Source organism: Aethalodelphis obliquidens, unplaced genomic scaffold (genome assembly GCF_003676395.1).
Source record: "Aethalodelphis obliquidens isolate GAN/ISIS:26980383/991018 unplaced genomic scaffold, ASM367639v1 scaffold31, whole genome shotgun sequence".
In the NCBI taxonomy this organism is placed as follows: domain Eukaryota; kingdom Metazoa; phylum Chordata; class Mammalia; order Artiodactyla; family Delphinidae; genus Aethalodelphis; species Aethalodelphis obliquidens.
Window position 1 is genome coordinate 3,269,956 of NW_020837975.1, and position 19,155 is coordinate 3,289,110.

The 19,155-nt window shown below is 36.4% G+C and overlaps 1 protein-coding gene across 1 annotated transcript in view; it reads left to right on the forward strand.

Moving 5' to 3' along the window:
• COL21A1 (collagen type XXI alpha 1 chain) overlaps positions 1 to 19,155 on the forward strand; it is a 186,122-nt gene that overhangs the window by 40,720 nt on the left and 126,247 nt on the right. Inside the window, exon 2 of the mRNA XM_027126885.1 lies at positions 17,933 to 18,058. Coding sequence (XP_026982686.1) covers positions 17,971 to 18,058 — 88 coding nt within the window. The 5' untranslated portion in view covers positions 17,933 to 17,970. The remainder of the gene's footprint in view (positions 1 to 17,932; positions 18,059 to 19,155) is intronic.

The window sequence follows — 19,155 nt, forward strand, 5'->3', positions numbered from 1 at the left end:
CATATACATTTAAGCTACAGCCCTCCCAATCCCTACCCCCAATTTGGTTAATTAGTTTAGAGTAGAAACACCGCAAACTAGATGAGGGTTTTTTTCTTTTTTTGAATGGAGGTAAATACTTCAATATATTGTTTTCTTCCCTGCCATGGCTGGTGTTTGCATTACTATCACACATGCTCTGTTAGTACAATGCTGCTATTAGCCTCACCTAGGAATTTCGTGGCATATTTTTTAGTAAACTCTGGCCATTAAAAAGATTTAAAGTAAGAATAAGACAAAACAAACTGGGTTTACTATTCATCTTAGAAAATATTTAGAATAGACAATTTGTGTTCTGGATACAATTTTGTGTTGATTATATCTGTTACAAATATTTTCCCCACTGGGTGGTTTATATTGATACTTTTATTATATCTTTTTTTCTTCAAACACCTAAGAAGCTAAAGCAAAAAAACCACCATGCTACTATCACACCCAATGAATTTTTAAAATGGTGCATATCATCTAATACCCAGTCCATGTTCAATTTTGTCTGTCTCAAAAGTATCTGCAGTTTGTTATTTAAATCAGGATTCCAACAGAGTCCACAACTGCATTTAATTTAAGTCCCCTTACTTTTATTTTCTTGCCACTTATATATTAATTGCACAAGTTTTCACTTTCGCTGATTTCATCCTCTTGGTGTCATTTAATAGATGCCTGAATTTCTTATAACTGGGCGGATACAGAGAATTGAGTAGATTCAGGTGTTACTTTTTATTCACGAAAAATGATTCACAGGGATTCCCTGGTGGTGCAGTGGTTGAGAGTCCGCCTGCCGATGCAACGGACACGGGTTCGTGCCCCCGCCCAGGAAGATCCCACATGCCGTGGAGCGGCTGGGCCCGTCAGCCATGACCGCTGACCTGTGCGTCCGGAGCCTGTGCTCCGCAGCGGGAGAGGCCACAACAGTGAGAGGCCCGCGTACCGCCAAAAAAAAAAAAAAATTATTCACAGATGGACATGTGCTTTTATTAGGTCATGTCTGGAGGAACATACGTCTTATTCTACTTTAATGATGCTAAGGAAGGTGAGTGGGTTCAGGTGTAGTCAAGTAATGCATCTGTCCTGATTTCCTCTCTAACCTTTCACCCAGTCATATCGGCACACCGGTGATCCTTGCCTACATCCATATTTCATTAGTGGTTGCAAAATATGATTTTCTAATTATATTCTTCTGGCATTTATCATTAACTGTTTTATTACCCTGAAGTATTATCCATGTAGGAAAAGTAGGACAAATGCTTGATTCTTTTTATTTGTACCCTAGCAACCTCCAAAGGTGACCAATGGATGTTTTCTGTTTTTTGTATTTATCATCATGAACTCATAGGTTTAGTAAATTGTTGTACATCAATCCATTGTAGTAATTATTATTTTTAATGATCAGACGGTTTTCTCTTTAGCTCATGGGAGCCCCTCAACTTAGCTCTTGGGTCCTTTGGATCTAATCCCAGTCGCTTTTGAGACATTCCTTGTTTTTAGAATGACAAGATTTCTCTGTCTCATGTCTCATGTCCCCCAGATCTGGAATCTGCTATTCTCCCTAAACAGCCTTGTTTCTTTTGATGGGAAATGGTATTTAGAAATCATAATTGGAGTGCTAGAGTTGCTTATTGATGATTTTCTTCATATCACTTGAAAATTAATTGCTTATTTCCACCCATTTTCTTTCACCCCGGCTCCTCTTTTATCTATCCATTTATTTTCCATATATTATCCTGTATTGCTATTTAGCTTTGTAAATGCTTATATTTTATTTTCTAAGCAGGTAAACAAGGCACAGCTAGGACTGGAACTCACATTGCATGACTTTTTATCCAGCATTCTTTTTTGTGTATCATAGAAGAATTGGAAGATTAGGAAGTTGGAGAACAATTTGACCTGAGTTCCAAGATCAAAATATTATTAGCTTTCCCTTTCTGAATGATGTCTTTGCTTTCCTGATACTTTATTGTAAAAATTAGAGCTGAGTTAAGAAGAAAAAAATAATAAAAATTAGGTTAATATATGTTAATATAAAAGGAATTTAGGGATAGGAAAAAGAGCTATATTTATAAGCACAGCATAAAATTACTAACAGAATCCAATGGGCTGATTTTAGTGGATTTGCTGGCATAGGCAAATAAAGTACACTGTACTCCATGTTCCTTGACTATTTTTTACTGGTCTCATTTCAAATGATTACACAGACATGTATATTTTTTCAGTGCTTGAATATTTAGAAGCTGCTATGGCTTCTAAAGAAGAGATGGGATTTTAAACCTCTCCATCAAACTACAATAACTCTACCAAGTTACTGCCATTTCACTTTTTCTTGTGCAGCTTTAGTGGACGCTATATGATATACTCTATAAGCAGAACAAGAAAGCAGTCATCCACTCTGCAGTGTGAGAGCAAACTGTGCAAAATGTAAAATAAGAGCTTCTTGGAATCCCTTAGCCTCCTGTCTATAAAATGGGGATTTATATTTACCTGTCTGGCTACCATATTAGATTTTTGTTTAGAGAAGTATGATAACAAATGTCAGTTGTTTAGTTGACCATGAATTGTTTACACAATCAAGGTGGCATTGATTAATTACATATTTTGGGGGGCATATTTTGACCTATGAAATTCCAAAAATTACATTTAGTTCAGTTGTTTTAATGATCACTCAAACGAACCAAATTTTACATACATACATATGTACATGAACCCATTCTTTTTTCTTTTTTTAACATCTTTATTGGAGTATAATTGCTTTACAATGGTGTGTTAGTTTCTGCTTTACAACAAAATGAATCAGTTATATATATACATTTGTTCCCATATCACTTTCCTCTTGCATCTCCCTCCCTCCCACCCTCCCTATCCCACCCGTCCAGGCGATCACAAAGCACCGAGCTGATCTCCCTGTGCTATGCAGCTGCTTCCCACTAGCTACCTACCTTACGTTTGGTAGTGTATATATGTCCATGCCTCTCTCTTGCTTTGTCACAGCCTACCCTTCCCCTTCCCCATATCCTCAAGTCCATTCTCTAGTAGGTCTGTGTCTTTATTCCTGTCTTACCCCAGGTTCTTCATGATATTTTTTTTCTTAAATTCCATATATCTGTGTTAGCATACGGTATTTGTCTTTCTCTTTCTGACTTACTTCATTCTGTATGACAGACTCTAGGTCTATCCACCTCATTACAAATAGCTCAATTTCGTTTCTTTTTATGGCTGAGTAATATTCCATTGTATATATGTGTCACAACTTTTTTATCCATTCATCCGATGATGGACACTTAGGTTGTTTCCACCTCTGGGCTATTGTAAATAGAGCTGAAATGAACATTTTCGTACATGACTCTTTTTGAATTATGGTTTTCTCAGGGTATATGCCCAATAGTGGGATTGCTGGGTCATATGGTAGTTCTATTTGTAGTTTTTTAAGGAACCTCCATACTGTTCACCACAGTGGCTGTATCAATTTACATTCCTACTAACAGTGCAAGAGGGTTCCCTTTTCTCCACACCCTGTACAGCATTTATTGTTTCTAGATTTTTTGATGATGGCCATTCTAACTGGTGTGAGATGATATCTCACTGTAGTTTTGATTTGCATTTCTCTAATGATTAGTGACGTTGAGCATTCTTTCATGTGTTTGTTGGAAGTCTGTATATCTTCTTTGGAGAAATGTCTATTTAGGTCTTCTGCCCATTTTTGGATTGGGTTGTTTGTTTTTTTGTTATTAAGCTGCATGAGCTGCTTATAAATTTTGGAGATTAATCCTTTGTCAGTTGCTTCATTTGCAAATATTTTCTTCCATTCTGAGGCTTGTCTTTTGGTCTTGTTAATGGTTTCCTTTGCTGTGCAAAAGCTTTTAAGTTTCATTAGGTCCCATTTGTTTATTTTTATTTCCATTTCTCTAGGAGGTGGGTCAAAAAGGATCTTGCTGTGATTTATGTCATAGAGTGTCCTGCCTATGTTTTCCTCTAAGAGTTTGATAGTTTCTGACCTTACATTTAGGTCTTTAATCCATTTTGAGCTTATTTTTGTGTATGGTGTTAGGGAGTGATCTAATTTCATACTTTTACATGTATCTGTCCAGTTTTCCCAGCACCACTTATTGAAGAGGCTGTCCTTTCTCCACTGTACATTCCTGCCTCCTTTATCAAAGATAAGCTGACCATATGTGCGTGGGTTTATCTCTGGGCTTTCTATCCTGTTCCATTGGTCTATCTTTCTGTTTTTGTGCCTGTACCATACTGTTTTGATTACTGAAGCTTTGTAGTATAGTCTGAAGTCAGGGAGCCTGATTCCTCCAGCTCCATTTTTCGTTCTCAAGATTGCTTTTGCTATTCGGGGCTTTTGTGTTTCCATGCAAATTGTGAAATTTTTTGTTCTAGTTCTGTGAAAAATGCCAGTGATAGATTGATGGGGATTGCATTGAATCTGTAGATTGCTTTGGGTAGTAGAGTCATTTTCACAATGCTGATTCTTCCAATCCAAGAACATGGCATATCTCTCCATCTATTTGTATCATCTTTAATTTCTTTCATCAGTGTCTTATAATTTTCTGCATACAGGTCTTTTGTCTCCTTAGGTAGGTTTATTCCTAGATATTTTATTCTTTTTGTTGCCATGGTAAATGGGAGGGTTTTCTTGATTTCACTTTCAGGTTTTTCATCATTAGTGGATAGGAATGCAAGAGATTTCTGTGCATTAATTTTGTATCCTGCTACTTTACCAAATTCATTGATTAGCTCTAGCAGTTTTCTAGCATCTTTGGGATTCTCTATATATAGTATCATGTCATCTGCAAACAGTGACAACTTTACTTCTTCTTTTCCAATTTGGATTCCTTTTATTTCCTTTTCTTCTCTGATTGCTGTGGCTAAAAGTTCCAAAACTATGTTGAATAAGAGTGGTGAGTGGGCAACCTTGTCTTGTTCCTGATCTTAGTGGAAATGCTTTCAGTTTTTCACCATTGAGGATGATGTTGGATGTGGGTTTTTCATATATGGCCTCTATTATGTTGAGGAAAGTTCCCTCTATGCCTACTTTCTGCAGGGTTTTTATCATAAATGGGTGTTGAATTTTGTTGAAAGCTTTCTCTGCATCTATTGAGATGATCATATGGTTTTTCTCCTTCAGTTTATTAATATGGTGTATCACGTTGATTGATTTGCGTATATTGAAGAATCCTTGCATTCCTGGAATAAACCCTACTTGATCATGGTGTATGATCCGTTTAATGTGCTGTTGGATTCTGTTTGCTAGTATTTTGTTGAGGATTTTTGCATCTATGTTCATCAGTGATATTGGCCTGTAGCTTTCTTTCTTTGTGACATCCTTGTCTGGTTTTGGTATCAGGGTGATGGTGGCCTCGTAGAATGAGTTTGGGAGTGTTCCTCCCTCTGCTATATTTTGGAAGAGTTTCAGAAGGATAGGTGTTAGCTCTTCTCTAAATGTTTGATAGAATTCACCTGTGAAGCCATCTGGTCCTGGGCTTTTGTTTGTTGGAAGATTTTTATTCAGAGTTTCAATTTCAGTGCTTGTGATTGATCTGGTCATATTTCCTATTTCTTCCTGATTCAGTCTTGGCAAGTTGTGCATTTCTAAGAATTTGTCCATTTCTTCCAGGTTGTCCATTTTATTGCATAGAATTGCTTGTAGTAATCTCTCATGATCTTTTGTATTTCTGTAGTGTCAGTTGTTACTTCTCCTTTTTCACTTCTAATCCTATTGATTTGAGTCTTCTCCCTTTTTTCTTGATGAGTCTGGCTAATTGTTTATCAATTTTGTTTATCTTCTCAAGGAAAGAGCTTTTAGTTTTATTGATCTTTGCTATTGTTTCCTTCATTTCTTTTCATTTATTTCTGATCTGATTTTTATGATTTCTTTCCTTTTTCTAACTTTGGGGTTTTTTTGTTCTTCTTTCTCTAATTGCTTTAGATGCAAGGTTAGGTTGTTTATTCGAGATGCTTCCTGTTTCTTAAGGTAGGATTGTATTGCTATAAACTTCCCTCTTAGAACTGCTTTTGCTGAATTCCATAGATTTTGGGTCGTCGTGTCTCCATTGTCATTTGTTTCTAGGTATTTTTAAATTTCCTGTTTGATTTCTTCAGTGATCACTTTGTTATTAAGTAGTGTATTGTTTAGCCTCCACGTGTTTGTATTTTTTACAGATCTTTTCCTGTAATTGATATCTAGTCTCATAGCGTTGTGTTCGGAAAAGGTACTTGATACAATTTCAATTTTCTTAAATTTACCAAGGCTTGATTTTTGACCCAAGATATGATCTATCCTGGAGAATGTTCCATGAGCACTAGAGAAAAATGTGTATTCTGTTCTTTTTGGATGGAATGTCGTATAAATATCAATTAAGTCCATCTTGTTTAACGTATCATTTAAAGCTTGTGTTTCCTTATTTATTTTCCTTTTGGATGATCTGTCCATGGGTGAAAGTGGGGTGTTAAAGTCCCCTACTATGAATGTGTTACTGTCAATTTCCCCTTTTATGGCTGTTAGTATTTGCCTTATGTATTGAGGTGCTCCTATGTTGGTTGCATAAATATTTACAATTTTTATATCTTCTTCTTGGATCAATCCCTTGATCATTATGTAGTGTCCTTCTTTGTCTCTTCTAATAGTCTTTATTTTAAAGTCTATTTTGTCTGAAATGAGAATTGCTACTCCAGCTTTCGTTTGGTTTCCATTTGCATGAAATACTTTTTTCCATCCCCTCACTTTCAGTCTGTATGTGTCTCTAGGTCTGAAGTGGGTCTCTTGTAGACAGCAAATATATGGGTCTTTTTTTTGGTAATTTTGGTTTTAAGGTAATTATCGATATGTATGTTCCTATTTCCATTTTCTTAATTGTTTTGGGTTCGTTATTGTAGGTCTTTTCCTTCTCTCATGTTTCTTGCCTAGAGAAGTTCCTTTAGCAGTTGTTGTAAAGCTGGTTTGGTGGTGCTGAACTCTCTCAGCTTTTGTTGTCTGTAAAGGTTTTAATTTCTCCATCAAATCTGAATGAGATCCTGGATGGGTAGAGTAATCTTGGCTGCAGGTTTTTCTCCTTCATCACTTTAAATATGTCCTGCTAGTCCCTTCTGGCTTGCAGAGTTTCTGCTGAAAGATCAGCTGTTAACCTTATGGGGATTCCCTTGTGTGTTATTTGTCCCTTGCTGCTTTTAATATGCTTTCTTTGTATTTAATTTTTGACAGTTTGATTAATATGTGTCTTGGCATATTTCTCCTTGGATTTATCCTGTATGAGACTCTCTGTGCTTCCTCTACTTGATTAACTATTTCCTTTCCCATATTAGGGAGGTTTTCAACTATAATCACTTCAAATATTTTCTCAGTCCCTTTCTTTTTCTCTTCTTCTTCTGGAACCCCTATAATTCGAATGTTGGTGCGTTTAATGTTGTCCCAGAGGTCTCTGAGACTGTCCTCCATTCTTTTCCTTCTTTTTTCTTTATTCTGCTCTGCAGTAGTTATTTCCACTATTTCATCTTCCAGGTCACTTTTCCATTCTTCTGCCTCAGTTATTCTGCTATTGATCCCATCTAGAGTAGTTTTAATTTCATTTATTGTGTTGTTCATCATTGCTTGTTCCATCTTTAGTTCTTCTAGGTCCTTGTTAAATGTTTCTTGCATTTTCTCTGTTCTATTTCCAAGATTTTGGATCATCTTTACTATCATTATTCTGAATTCTTTTTCAGGTAGACTGCCTATTTCCTCTTCATTTGTTAGGTCTGGTGGGTTTTTATCTTGCTCCTTCATCTGCTGTGTGTTTTTCTGTCTTCTCATTTTGCTTATCTTACTGTGTTTGGGGTCTCCTTTTTGCAGGCTGCAGGTTCGTAGTTCCTGTTGTTTTTAATGTCTGTCCCCTGTGGCTAAGCTTGGTTCAGTGGGTTGTGTAGGCTTCCTGCTGGAGGGGACTAGTGCCTGTGTTCTGGTGGATAAAGCTGGATCTTGTCTTTCTGGTGGGCAGGTCCATGTCTGGTGGTGTGTTTTCGGGGGTCTGTGGACTTATTATGATTTTAGGCAGCCTCTCTGCTAATGGGTGGAGTTGTGTTCCTGTCTTACTAGTTGTTTGGCATAGGATGTTCAGCACTGTAGCTTGCTGGTCTTTGAGTGAAGCTGGGTGCTGGTGTTGAGATGGAGATCTCTGGGAGATTTTCGCCATTTGATATTCTGTGGAGCTGGGAGGTCTCTTGTGAACCAGTGTCCTGAAGTTGGCTCTCCCACCTCAGAGGCACAGCACTGACTCCTGGCTGCAGCACCAAGAGCCTTTCATCCACATGGCTCAGAATAAAAGGTAGAAAAAGTAGAAAGAAAGAATTAGTAGAAATAGAAAGAAAGAAAGAAAGAAAGGAGGGAGGGAAGGAGGGAGGAAGGAAGGAAGGATGGAGGGAAGGAAGAAAAAAGAAAGAAGATAAAGTTAAATAAAATAAAGTAAGATAAAATATAATAAAGTTATTAAAATAAAAATATAATTATTAAGACAAAAAAATTTTAAAAATGGACGGATAGAGCCCTAGGACAAACGGTGGAAGCAAAGCTCTACAGACAAAAATCTCAGATAGAAGCATGCACATACACACTCACAAAAAGAGGAAAAGGGGAAAATATCATAAATCTTGCTCTCAAAGCCCACCTCCTCAATTTTTGATGATTCATTGTCTAAAGGAGGGAAGGAAAGAAAGAACAAAGATAAAGTAAAATAAAATAAATATATTAAAATAAAAAGTAATTATTAAGAAAAAAATTAAAAAAAAAAAAAAAAACGGACAGATAGAACCCCCGGACAAATGGTGGAAGCAAAGCTATACAGACAAAATCTCACACAGAAGCATACACATACACACTCATAAAAAAATGAAAAGGGGAAAAAATCATAAATCTTGCTCTCAAAGCCCACCTCCTTAATTTGGGATGATTCGTTGTCTATTCATGTATTCCACAGATGCAGGGTACATCAGATTGATTGTGGAGCTTTAATCCTCTGTTTCTGAGGCTGCTAGGAGAGATTTCCCTTTCTCTTCTTTGTTCTCACAGCTCCCAGGGGCTCAGCTTTGGATTTGGCCCCACCTCTGCATGTAGGTCGTCGGAGGGCTTCTGTTCTTCGCTCACACAGGACGGGGTTAAAGGATCAGCTGACTCGGGGGCTTTAGCTCACTCAGGCCGGGGGGAGGGAGGGGCACGGAGTGCGGGGTGATCCTACAGTGGCAGAGGCCGGCGTGACGTTGCACCAGCCTGAGGCGCGCCATGCGTTCTCCCGGGGGAGTTGTCCCTGGTTCCCGGGACCCTGGCAGTGGTGGGCTGCACAGGCTCTCCGGAAGGGGGGTGTGGATAGTGACCTGTGCTGGCACACAGGCTTCTTGGTGGTGGCAGTAGCAGCCTTAGCGTCTCATGCCTGTCTCCGGGGTCCGCGCTTTTAGTCGTGACTCAGGCCCGTCTCTGGAGCTCCTTTAAGCAGCGCTCTTAATCCCCTCTCCTCGCGCACCAGGAAACAAAGAGGGAAGAAAAAGTCTCTTGCCTCTTCGACAGGTCCAGACTTTTACCTGGACTCCCTCCCGGCCAGCCGTGGTGCACTAACCCTTCGCAGGCTGTGTTCACGCCGCCAACCCCAGTCCTCTCCCTGCACTCCGACCAAAGCCCAAGCCTCAGCTCCCAGCCCCGCCCGCCCCGGCCGGTAAGCAGACAAGCCTCTCGGGCTGCTGAGTGCCGGTCGGCACCGATCCTCTGTGCAGGAATCTCTCCTCTTTGCCCCCCGCACCCCTGTTGCTGTGTTCTCCACCGCGGCCCTGAAGCTTTCCCCCTCCGCCACCCGCAGTCTCCGCCCGTGAGGGGGCTTCCTAGTGTATGGAAACCTTTCCTCCTTCACAGCTCCCTCCCACTGGTGCATGTCCGGTCCCTATCCTTTTGTCTCTGTTTTTTCTTTTTTCTTTTGCCCTACCCAGGTACGTGGGGGGGTTCTTGCCTTTTGGGAGTTCTGAGGTATTCTGCCAGCGTTCAGTAGGTGTTCTGTAGGAGTTGTTCCACGTGTAGATATATTTCTGGTGTATCTGTGGGGAGGAAGGTGATCTCCGCGTCTTACTCTTCCGCCATCTTCCTGGAAGCCTCCATGAACCCATTCTTAATTCTTTCACTGGTTTGCCAGCATTTTGCCTTTCTCAATTCTACCTGTCCCAATTGATGCTTCCTCCTACCACCTTAATGTTAAAAATATAGAACACAATAGGGGTGTGTGTGTGTGTGTGTGTGTGTGTGTGTGTGTGTGTGTGTAAAAATATGAGGACCAGAATTTCAGTTTCCCCACCTTTTCCTATTTTACAATTTAGTTCAAAGACAGAGCATATAAAGAAGCATGAGTATTAGTGTCTCAAGAGGGGACTATTTTTAGTCTGCAAATTTACTTGAAGGTTTTACAACCAAGCTCAGCAACCACATTTTGAGATGGCATTTTTCCTGACAGTCCCTCGTTTTCAAAGCTTTTATGCATTCCTGGTGGCTCCTCACGTGAATTCCCATGCCTTTCCAGCCAGTGGACCCAATGAAAGATGCATTCATTGCAAGGAGACAAGGAAGTTGCTTTCATTTGTACCCACTGTTCTCAGAAATTGACTTACAAGTATTTCTTTTGATTTTAATAAAATATTAGTGACAGTGGCAGTGGAATATGATATGACAGATAAATTTAGGATATGGAAGAGAGATGAAAATTAAAAGAGGATAATTATCAATTGATCTCGTTTCTCTGAGAAACCACTAATTCTTAAATTTTAGACAGCTCTTTGATTTTGAAAGTGGGATGCTCTACTCAATGTGAAAACCTCATCATGATGCACAACTGCTTCACACCCTCCATGGATTCACTTTGCATTTAAGGGAAACAGTTCAAAATGTAACATACCTCATGGGGCCCTGCTACCTCCCTGCAGCTCCTGCCCTTCCTCCTCTTCCTCCCTCACTCCTTCACTGACCTTCCTTCTGTTCCTAGAACAAGCAAACTTGCTCCATCCACAGAGGAAAGTTTGGTTCCCAGTTCCTAGCAAGGATGGCTCCTTCACATTCCTTCAAGTGTCAGCTCACAGGTCATCCTTTCAGATGCCTTCTCTGAGCTCCAAATTGAAAGCAGCTCTTCCTCTGCTCCTGGCCCAAGTTTACATTATTGTTTTCATTACTTTATAGCATCCACTACTATCTGAAATGATCTCACTCAATCATATATTTAAAACCTGGCACATAAACTCCATGAAAGCAGATTCCTTATCTAGCTTATCTGGGTCACTTCTGAATTCCCAGCACCTAAAAGAGTATCTGTCACATAATAGGTACTTGATAAATGTTTGTCATTGAATGAATACAGTGGAAAGAATTCTGGAGTGAGAGAACCTGAGTGTAAATTGTGAGTCTGTTTCTTAGAGGCAAGCCGTGTTCTCTAAGTCAGCCTTATTTTCCTCAAACACTTGCTGAGATTAAATGACGTAGTGTTGTCTCACACACTGTACATTGTAAATGTTCCTTATCACAATAATCCTATGAGGCTGTAGAATATGGATTCTTGTCTCTGTAGTTGAAAGAAAGATTACAGATCACCAGTTTCATCTCCTTTTTTTTGAACACTAGAACACTATAAGAAAGATATGAAATTATAGTGGGTTGGGAGCAGTGTTAAATCTATAATCTGGATTGCCTGGTGGATGGATAGTTAGTCTAGTATATATTCCTCATTAGCAGGTGAGCTCAGTTTAAATTCCTACATTCCTATATTTTGTTAAAAGTAATTTCCTTTTTCGTCATCCACGAAGAGCTCTTTATTTAGCATTAAAAAGTTAAAATTTTCCAAAACAGAATTTGCTATGTTGAAAGATGGCATATGTTCCTATATTCCTTAGAGGCCTTCATTCAAATGAACGATCTTAGGTGGTAAACCAAACCTACTGAATCAGAATGTGCATTTTAATGAATTTCTAACAGATTTGTATGCATATTAACATTTGAAAATTGGGGATGCTAAGGTTGCCTGACTACTCTCTGAGTAGCCAATCTTTAGAAATTTTTGATTGTAGAGATTCTCTGAGTTATGCTTTCCTATTTGGGATTGCTAACTTACTTCTCTACTGGGGGAATAGGAGTTTTTTTTTTTTTTCTTATCATTTCTTCATTGCCTTATACCAGAATTTCTAGAACTTTGGTGGACATTAGCCTATGGGAAGCTTTTTACTTTATTTTATTTTAAATGTTTGGCCCTTTCCTTGCCCTGCAATCTAAAGCTAATGGGTAGGGCTAAGGCATCCATATGTTTAACAAGCTCCCCAGGTGATTAAAGTAAATGGTAAAACTTGATATGCCTCAGTTTATATGCATCGTGCATAAGCATATGTACAATTAAATAGCCGTAAAATATATTTATGAAGTATATGAGTTATGTTTCAGTGGTGAGGTAACATGGTGGCAGTATTTATTTAATGCCCTTTTCATATGGTCTACATTAATGATATAGAATATAATACAATCTAGAATATAATACAAGTAAACAATTCACTTTAGCCCAAGGATTCTGAAGGAATTAGATACTATATAGAAATAATGAGGATATTTTTTGTAGAGGAGCAGAATAACTTAATTTTGAGGCTTTTGGGGAGGAAATTAGTCAGTATTTATTAGTACACATAGTTGCCACAAAAAAGTACATCCTGGTGATGACTCATCAAAAATGCTTCTCACTGACATCTTTTGACCTTTATAGCTCTTTGTCCAGAGGGCCAGCCTAATTTAAAAACTGACAATGATGATTTTGGACTTACTGTTTTTCATTGAGATATAAATTATATACAACAGTTTATATAGTTTTTAAGCCTTCAGCCTAATGGCCTTAGACAAATTTATGCACACCAATATCATCACTGCAAATGTAGACTATTTCTAACACACCCGGTAAGTTTATTTGTGCCACATTCCAGTTGACTTCTCCCATCAAGAGCAAATGTTTCCTGATTTCTAACACTGCAGATTAGTTTTCTATCTTGGGACTCTGTATACCTGAAATCATGCTCTGTGTATTCTTTTGTGTTTGGCTCCTTTCATTAAATAGAATGTATTTAAAGTTATTCATGTTGTTGGGTATAAAGAAAGTTTGTTATTTTTTTGTTGCTCTCTTCCATTAAGTGAATATAACCACACAACTTGTTTATCCAATATTTTTCTGTGGATAGCATTTGAATTATTTTTAGTTTGGAGTTATTATGAATAAAACTACTATAAACACTGTTAAAGTTTTTTTGTTGGCACATGTTTTCATTTCTCTAGGTTATATACTTAGCAGAAGGATTACTAGTCATAGTTTAATGTAAGAAACTGAACCTAACACTTCTCTGAAGGGGTTACATCATTTTTCACTCTGACCAAAAATGTATGAGTTCCAATTTCTCCACATAGCCTCATAAACATTTGATACTGTTTTAGCCATTTTAATTTTAATTAATTTTGGCCATTTTAGTGGGTGTGAAATGATCTTATTGTGGTTTTAGCATACACTTCTCTGATGACTAATGATGAGGACAATTTAATATGCTTATTGGCCATTTCTGTATTTCCTTAAGTACTAATTTAAAAAGTCTGTTGAAGACCTTTACTCATTTAAAAAATTGGATTGTTTTCTTTTTTATTGTTGATTTGTAGGAGTATTAAAAATATATAATCTTTATGAGAGTCATTTTTGTAAGTATTTTATTCTGAATATTGACTTGTTTTCTTAATGGTATCTTTTAATTTTGGTGAAATCTAATGTGTATCTATTTTTAAAGTTGATAGTGTTTTTTGTGTCCTAAGAAATTTTGCCTAATCCCAAGGTTGTGAAATAGTCTCATGTTTTCTTCTAGAAGCCTTACAGTTTTAGCTTTTATACTTAGATATATGCTTCGTCTAATTTTTGCATATGGAATGAGATGGGGTCAAGGTTAATTTTATTGTTTATCCCGTTGATCCAGCACCATTTACTGAATTTCCTTTCCTATTCAATTACCTTGACACTTTTATTGCAAATCAACTGACCATGTAAGTGTGTGTCTATTTCTGAACTCTATTGTGTTCCATTTAATATATTTATCCCTACACCAATACACACTTTCTTGATTCCTGTAGCTAGATGACTGTAAGTCAAAATCAGATAGTATAAAGTCTCTCACTTAGTTCTTCTCAATCATGTTTGTTTTTTATGCAGATTGTTCTTCTTCATTGAAGATTGTTCTTCTAATTCAAAATCATTTGCATTTTATAAGAATTTTAGAATGAGTTTGTCAGTTTCTTTTAGAAATCTGCTGGGATTTTGATTAGGATTGTGTTGAATCCTTAGATCAATTTGAGGATAAAGATGGAACCAATATTGAGTCTTTTAACCCATGAATATAGATTTCTCCACTTATTTGCTTTCTTTAATTTCTCTCAACAATGCATTATATATTTTAGTGTAGAGGTCTTTCACATTTTTCATTCACTTTATTTCTAAGTTTATGATGCTTTGGTACTATTGAATATATTATATCCCCCCACCATTTTGTTGCTATTATATAGAAACAGTTAAAAAAAAAAAAACTATTAACCTTGTGTCCTGTGACCTTGCTAAATTCACTTATTAGTTCTAATAGTGTTTTGGTAGATTTCAAATTTCTATGTAGGTAATCATGTTGTCTGTAAATAATTACAGTTTTATTTCTTCCTTTATAGTCTTTATTTCTTATTTTGAATATGGCACTGGCTAGGACTTCCTGTACGTTTTTGAATAGAAGTGATGTGAGAATATATCCTTAACTTTTTACTGATTTGGGGGAAAAAGCATTCAGTCTTTTACCACTTAATGTGACCTAAGCTGTAGACTTTTCATAGCATTTTATTTTGGCCTCATACTAAAAGTTGAGAAGAGTTCCCTCTTCTATTTTCATTTAATGTTATTTCATAAAAATGTTTGATTATTATTTTTTTCCTTAAATGTTTGTAGAAATTACTGGTGAAACTATCTGGCACTGGAATTTTCTTTGTGGGAAAATTTTTGGTTAAAAATTCTATTTCTTTAATAATTTCAGTTTAGACCAGTTTCAATAAATAATGTATCTTAAGACTTTGTCCATTTCATCTGTCTACTTATTATCCTTTTAAGGTCTGTAGGCTCTGTAGTGGAATCTCCTGTTTCAATATTGACTTAGGTAATTTATGTTTTCTGTCTTATTTCTTGATTATTCTTGCTAGGATTTATAAGCATATTTATTTGTTCAAAGAATTAACTCTTTAATTTTATTGTTTTTCAATTTTCTAACTCATTGATTATAATTTTCTTTCTTTTTTTCTTCTTCTTTTTACTCTTTAGTTTTAATTTGTTGTTCTTTCTCTATTTTCTTAAGGTGGAAGCCTAAATATTGATTTTTCATTTTTCTTCTTTTCTAGTATATGGTTTTAAAGCCAAAATTTCTCTCTTAGTAGTGCTTTAGCTGTATCATAAAATTTTGATTTTTTAAAACAATTATTGATCAGTTGAAATATTTAAAAATTTCCCCTCTGATATTTTTTTAAATCATAGATTATTTAGAAGTATATTGGTTAATTCCAAGGATTTTGGGATTTTCTTCCTTTTCTAATTAATACCATTTAGGTCAAAGAACATAATCTGCATGATTTCATTTCTTTGGAATTTGAATCTTGTTTTTTCTCCAGCATATGGTCTATTTTGATGACTTTCATATGCATTACAAAAGAATATATATTCTGCTGTTGTTAGGTGGAGCATTCTATGAATGTCAACTAGGTGAAGTTGGATGATAAAGTTTTTCAAACCTCTGCACTGTTACTAAATATTTTTATCTACTTCAAAAATCATTGAAAAGTGGATGTTTAAAATATTACATTATGATTTGAATTTGTCTATTTCTTTAGTTTTTTTTCCCATTTTTTCTTCAGGAATTCTGAAGCTTTATTATTAGATATCTACATATTTAGGATTTTTATATCTTTCTGATCCATTGCCTATTTTATTACCATGAAATTTCCATCTAAAATTCTTATTGTTGTTCCTCCATATGTCATGTGTCTTTTCTTCTCTGGTTTGTTTTAAGAATTTACTCTTTTATTTTGACTTTCAACTGATTATGATATACCTAGGTATGACTTACTTTGTATTTTGCTTAGGGTGTGTTTGGTCTGATTGTTGGTAGCTTTGGTCAATTTGGAAAATTCTTGGCCATTATATTTAAAAATATTTCTTCATTCACTTTCTCCTTTCCATCTGAGAAGCTAAATCAAGACCACTTGATACAGTCCCACGGATTTCAGATGCTCTGTTCCTTTTGTTTCTCACCCCTCTTCCCCTGACTTTGGGTTTCATTTTGGATACTTTCTATTGACTTATCTTCAAGTTTACTGATCTTTCCCTCTGACGTATGCATGCTCACTGCATGATTTCTTTTTTGATATATATTTTCATTGCAAGCATTTCACTTGTATCTTTTTTAAAATAGTTTCCATCCCTCTTTTGAAATTTCACATATTTTTGCAATTGTTGTCCATCTTAGTCATTAGATCCTTTAACATGTTCATCATAGCCTTTTTATAAACCCTGCTTAATACTTCTGACATTTAGATAATCTCTGGATCTGCTTATATTGAGTGTTTTTCTCCTGATCAGACATAAAACTTTGTTTCTTCTCATATTTTGGGAGACCCTTGGGAGATTTCTCTCAGCTTGTCAGGTTTCCAGCTTTTTGTATTTGAGTTCTGTTTTTCTCTTTTGTCCTTTCTGCTTTTTGAGATATGTCTCTCCACTGTAGTGAAGGACTGGAGTACCTTGGAGGGACTTTTCTCAGTTCTGTGGCTTCTCCCCTAACCTTCAGCAAGACAAGGATTTGTATTTGAGGAATTCCCTGGGGACTTGAACAGGGAGAGGGAAGGAGAGGATCTCTCTAGACTGTTTTATACTGCTTTCAATATTCTCTGTATTACTTGTCTATTCCGTGTACCCAGTTAAGGCTCCTGGGGAAGAATTGCTGGCTAGGGGCATCCTTGCTCTGAGGCTGGGACCTCTTGGGATTCTAATATGTTACTCCAGCTTTGACTGGTTGCTTCTGTACTGTAGCAAATTCTTCCTCCTCCTGAACAGGGTTCCCTTTCTACTAGGGACAAAAGCAGCCTTGAATCTTTTCTGTCCTATAAAGTATTAATAACTTTTGGAATTTAGCTCTTTTAGGTTTCTTTAAACCCTGTCTTTTCTGCTGGGTTTTAAAAGCCTATAGTTTTATAGTTTATTTGACATGTTCTCATTGTTGAGAGTGACAGCCTTTGGCAATGTTCCACATTCTAACCAGGAGTGAAGTCCTTGGACTAACTTAGAAAACATATTAGTCTCATAACTGAGTGTTGATGAATTAAATAAAATAGATCTTAATGTTTATAATACAGCCCATTAAAAAATTAAATCCTATTATTCAGCTTTATCCTATAGATATTTTTTTACCAGATACCCTTTGAGTGTTTCTTAAATGCAAATACACATTTAAAAGAAGGATATGTGCTACCACTGAGATAATAAAAAGAATGTGATAGGCCTCTGCAGGCTATGCTAAAAGGGGAATTCTAGTAAATATTATGAGCAAAGCTTAAAGTTTTAGAAAAGTTTTTGCTTTTCCAAGATGATTATGAATTAAAAACTTATCACTTTCATCCTCAGCTCCCATTCATTTTTGTCTTGTATTATATATTTGAAATGTGGCTATTTTGGGCACATAAGTTAATTTTAAGGTTAGCAAAAATTAACTGTGCTTTGACTGGGTATTGCAATTTAAAAATTCAAACTTATGATTGTTAGGTATTTGTCTTATTTTTCTAATATATTTAACTTTCTTTTTATTTTCTCTTTCTTTTTAGGAATCCTAAAACCAAAACATTAGAACAAAAACAGAAACATGGCTCACCATATTACATTTCTTTGGATAATTTTGGTCCTGCTTCTTCAGAATTCTGTATTAGCTGAAGATGGGGAAATAAGATCAAGTAAGAACTATCAGCATTGTCTTTTTGTTATCAACATATTAATTGTGGAAATCAAATTAGAGGAGCTCTAGCAATGGCTTTAAGGATCTTATTCTTATTGTCTTTGATGCTGTGATTCCTTAAAATGAATGAATTGCTATGTTACACATTAACTAGGAGGAAAAGTTATCAGAAGTCATTTTGAGAAAATTCTATGGTAATAGTGCATTTTATTGACCCAGGCTTTGGAATAAACACTCTGGTATTGAGTCCATGTTCAGCCATTTATATAAGCTTCATAATATGGTGATAAAGAAAGTACCTCCTTCACAGGATGGCTATCAGGACCATCCTATGAGCTTATCTCATAGAGATAATAAGATAATGCATATAAATGACTTAGCATGGTGACATTCAGTAAGTGGTGACTGTTATTCTGATTGCCTGTAGGAAAGCTTGCATGAGAGAAGTAGGCCATCCTACTTTTAAAAAGACACTTTTAAAAAGATAACCTACTTCTTTTTAAAAGTGTGCTTATATGCATATTTTAAAACTCATAAACATAAACCCCCTAACTATAAATGAATTATGGTTTCTCTAACAGGTAAATCAGATGATTTGACAATTTGATTCAACTTGGCTTAAAATTAAAAAAAATAATATTTAATGTTTGCATAACCCTTTTATTGTTTAATCCACCCAAGCACTTTATGGGGTAGATACTCTTTGATTTTTGAGTGGGAAAAGAGATGCATAAAATGTATGGGCCTTGCATAGTGTCATACATCTGGTTGGAGCTGTAACTAGTATTTGAACACTTCTTTTCATCCTCAGTGCATTCCCTTCCTATGACACTGGTGATTCACCTCTCTGAGGAGGAGGTTTCTTGGAGTGGTATTTTGTCTGCAATTTATAAATGGCAGTACTTGCTTTTGTGTCCATGCTCTTGGCTAACCTTGCAGTTATGAAATATATACCCCATGGCTCTGGAAAGGGGTAGAAAGGGCCAAGAATAACCCTGTAAGAATTTCTAACCACTGAATCGAGTGATACACAAACACTCGCAGGTCCAGGCAATAACGAGCCTCATAGCATCGAGGAAGGGCAACCTCGAAGAG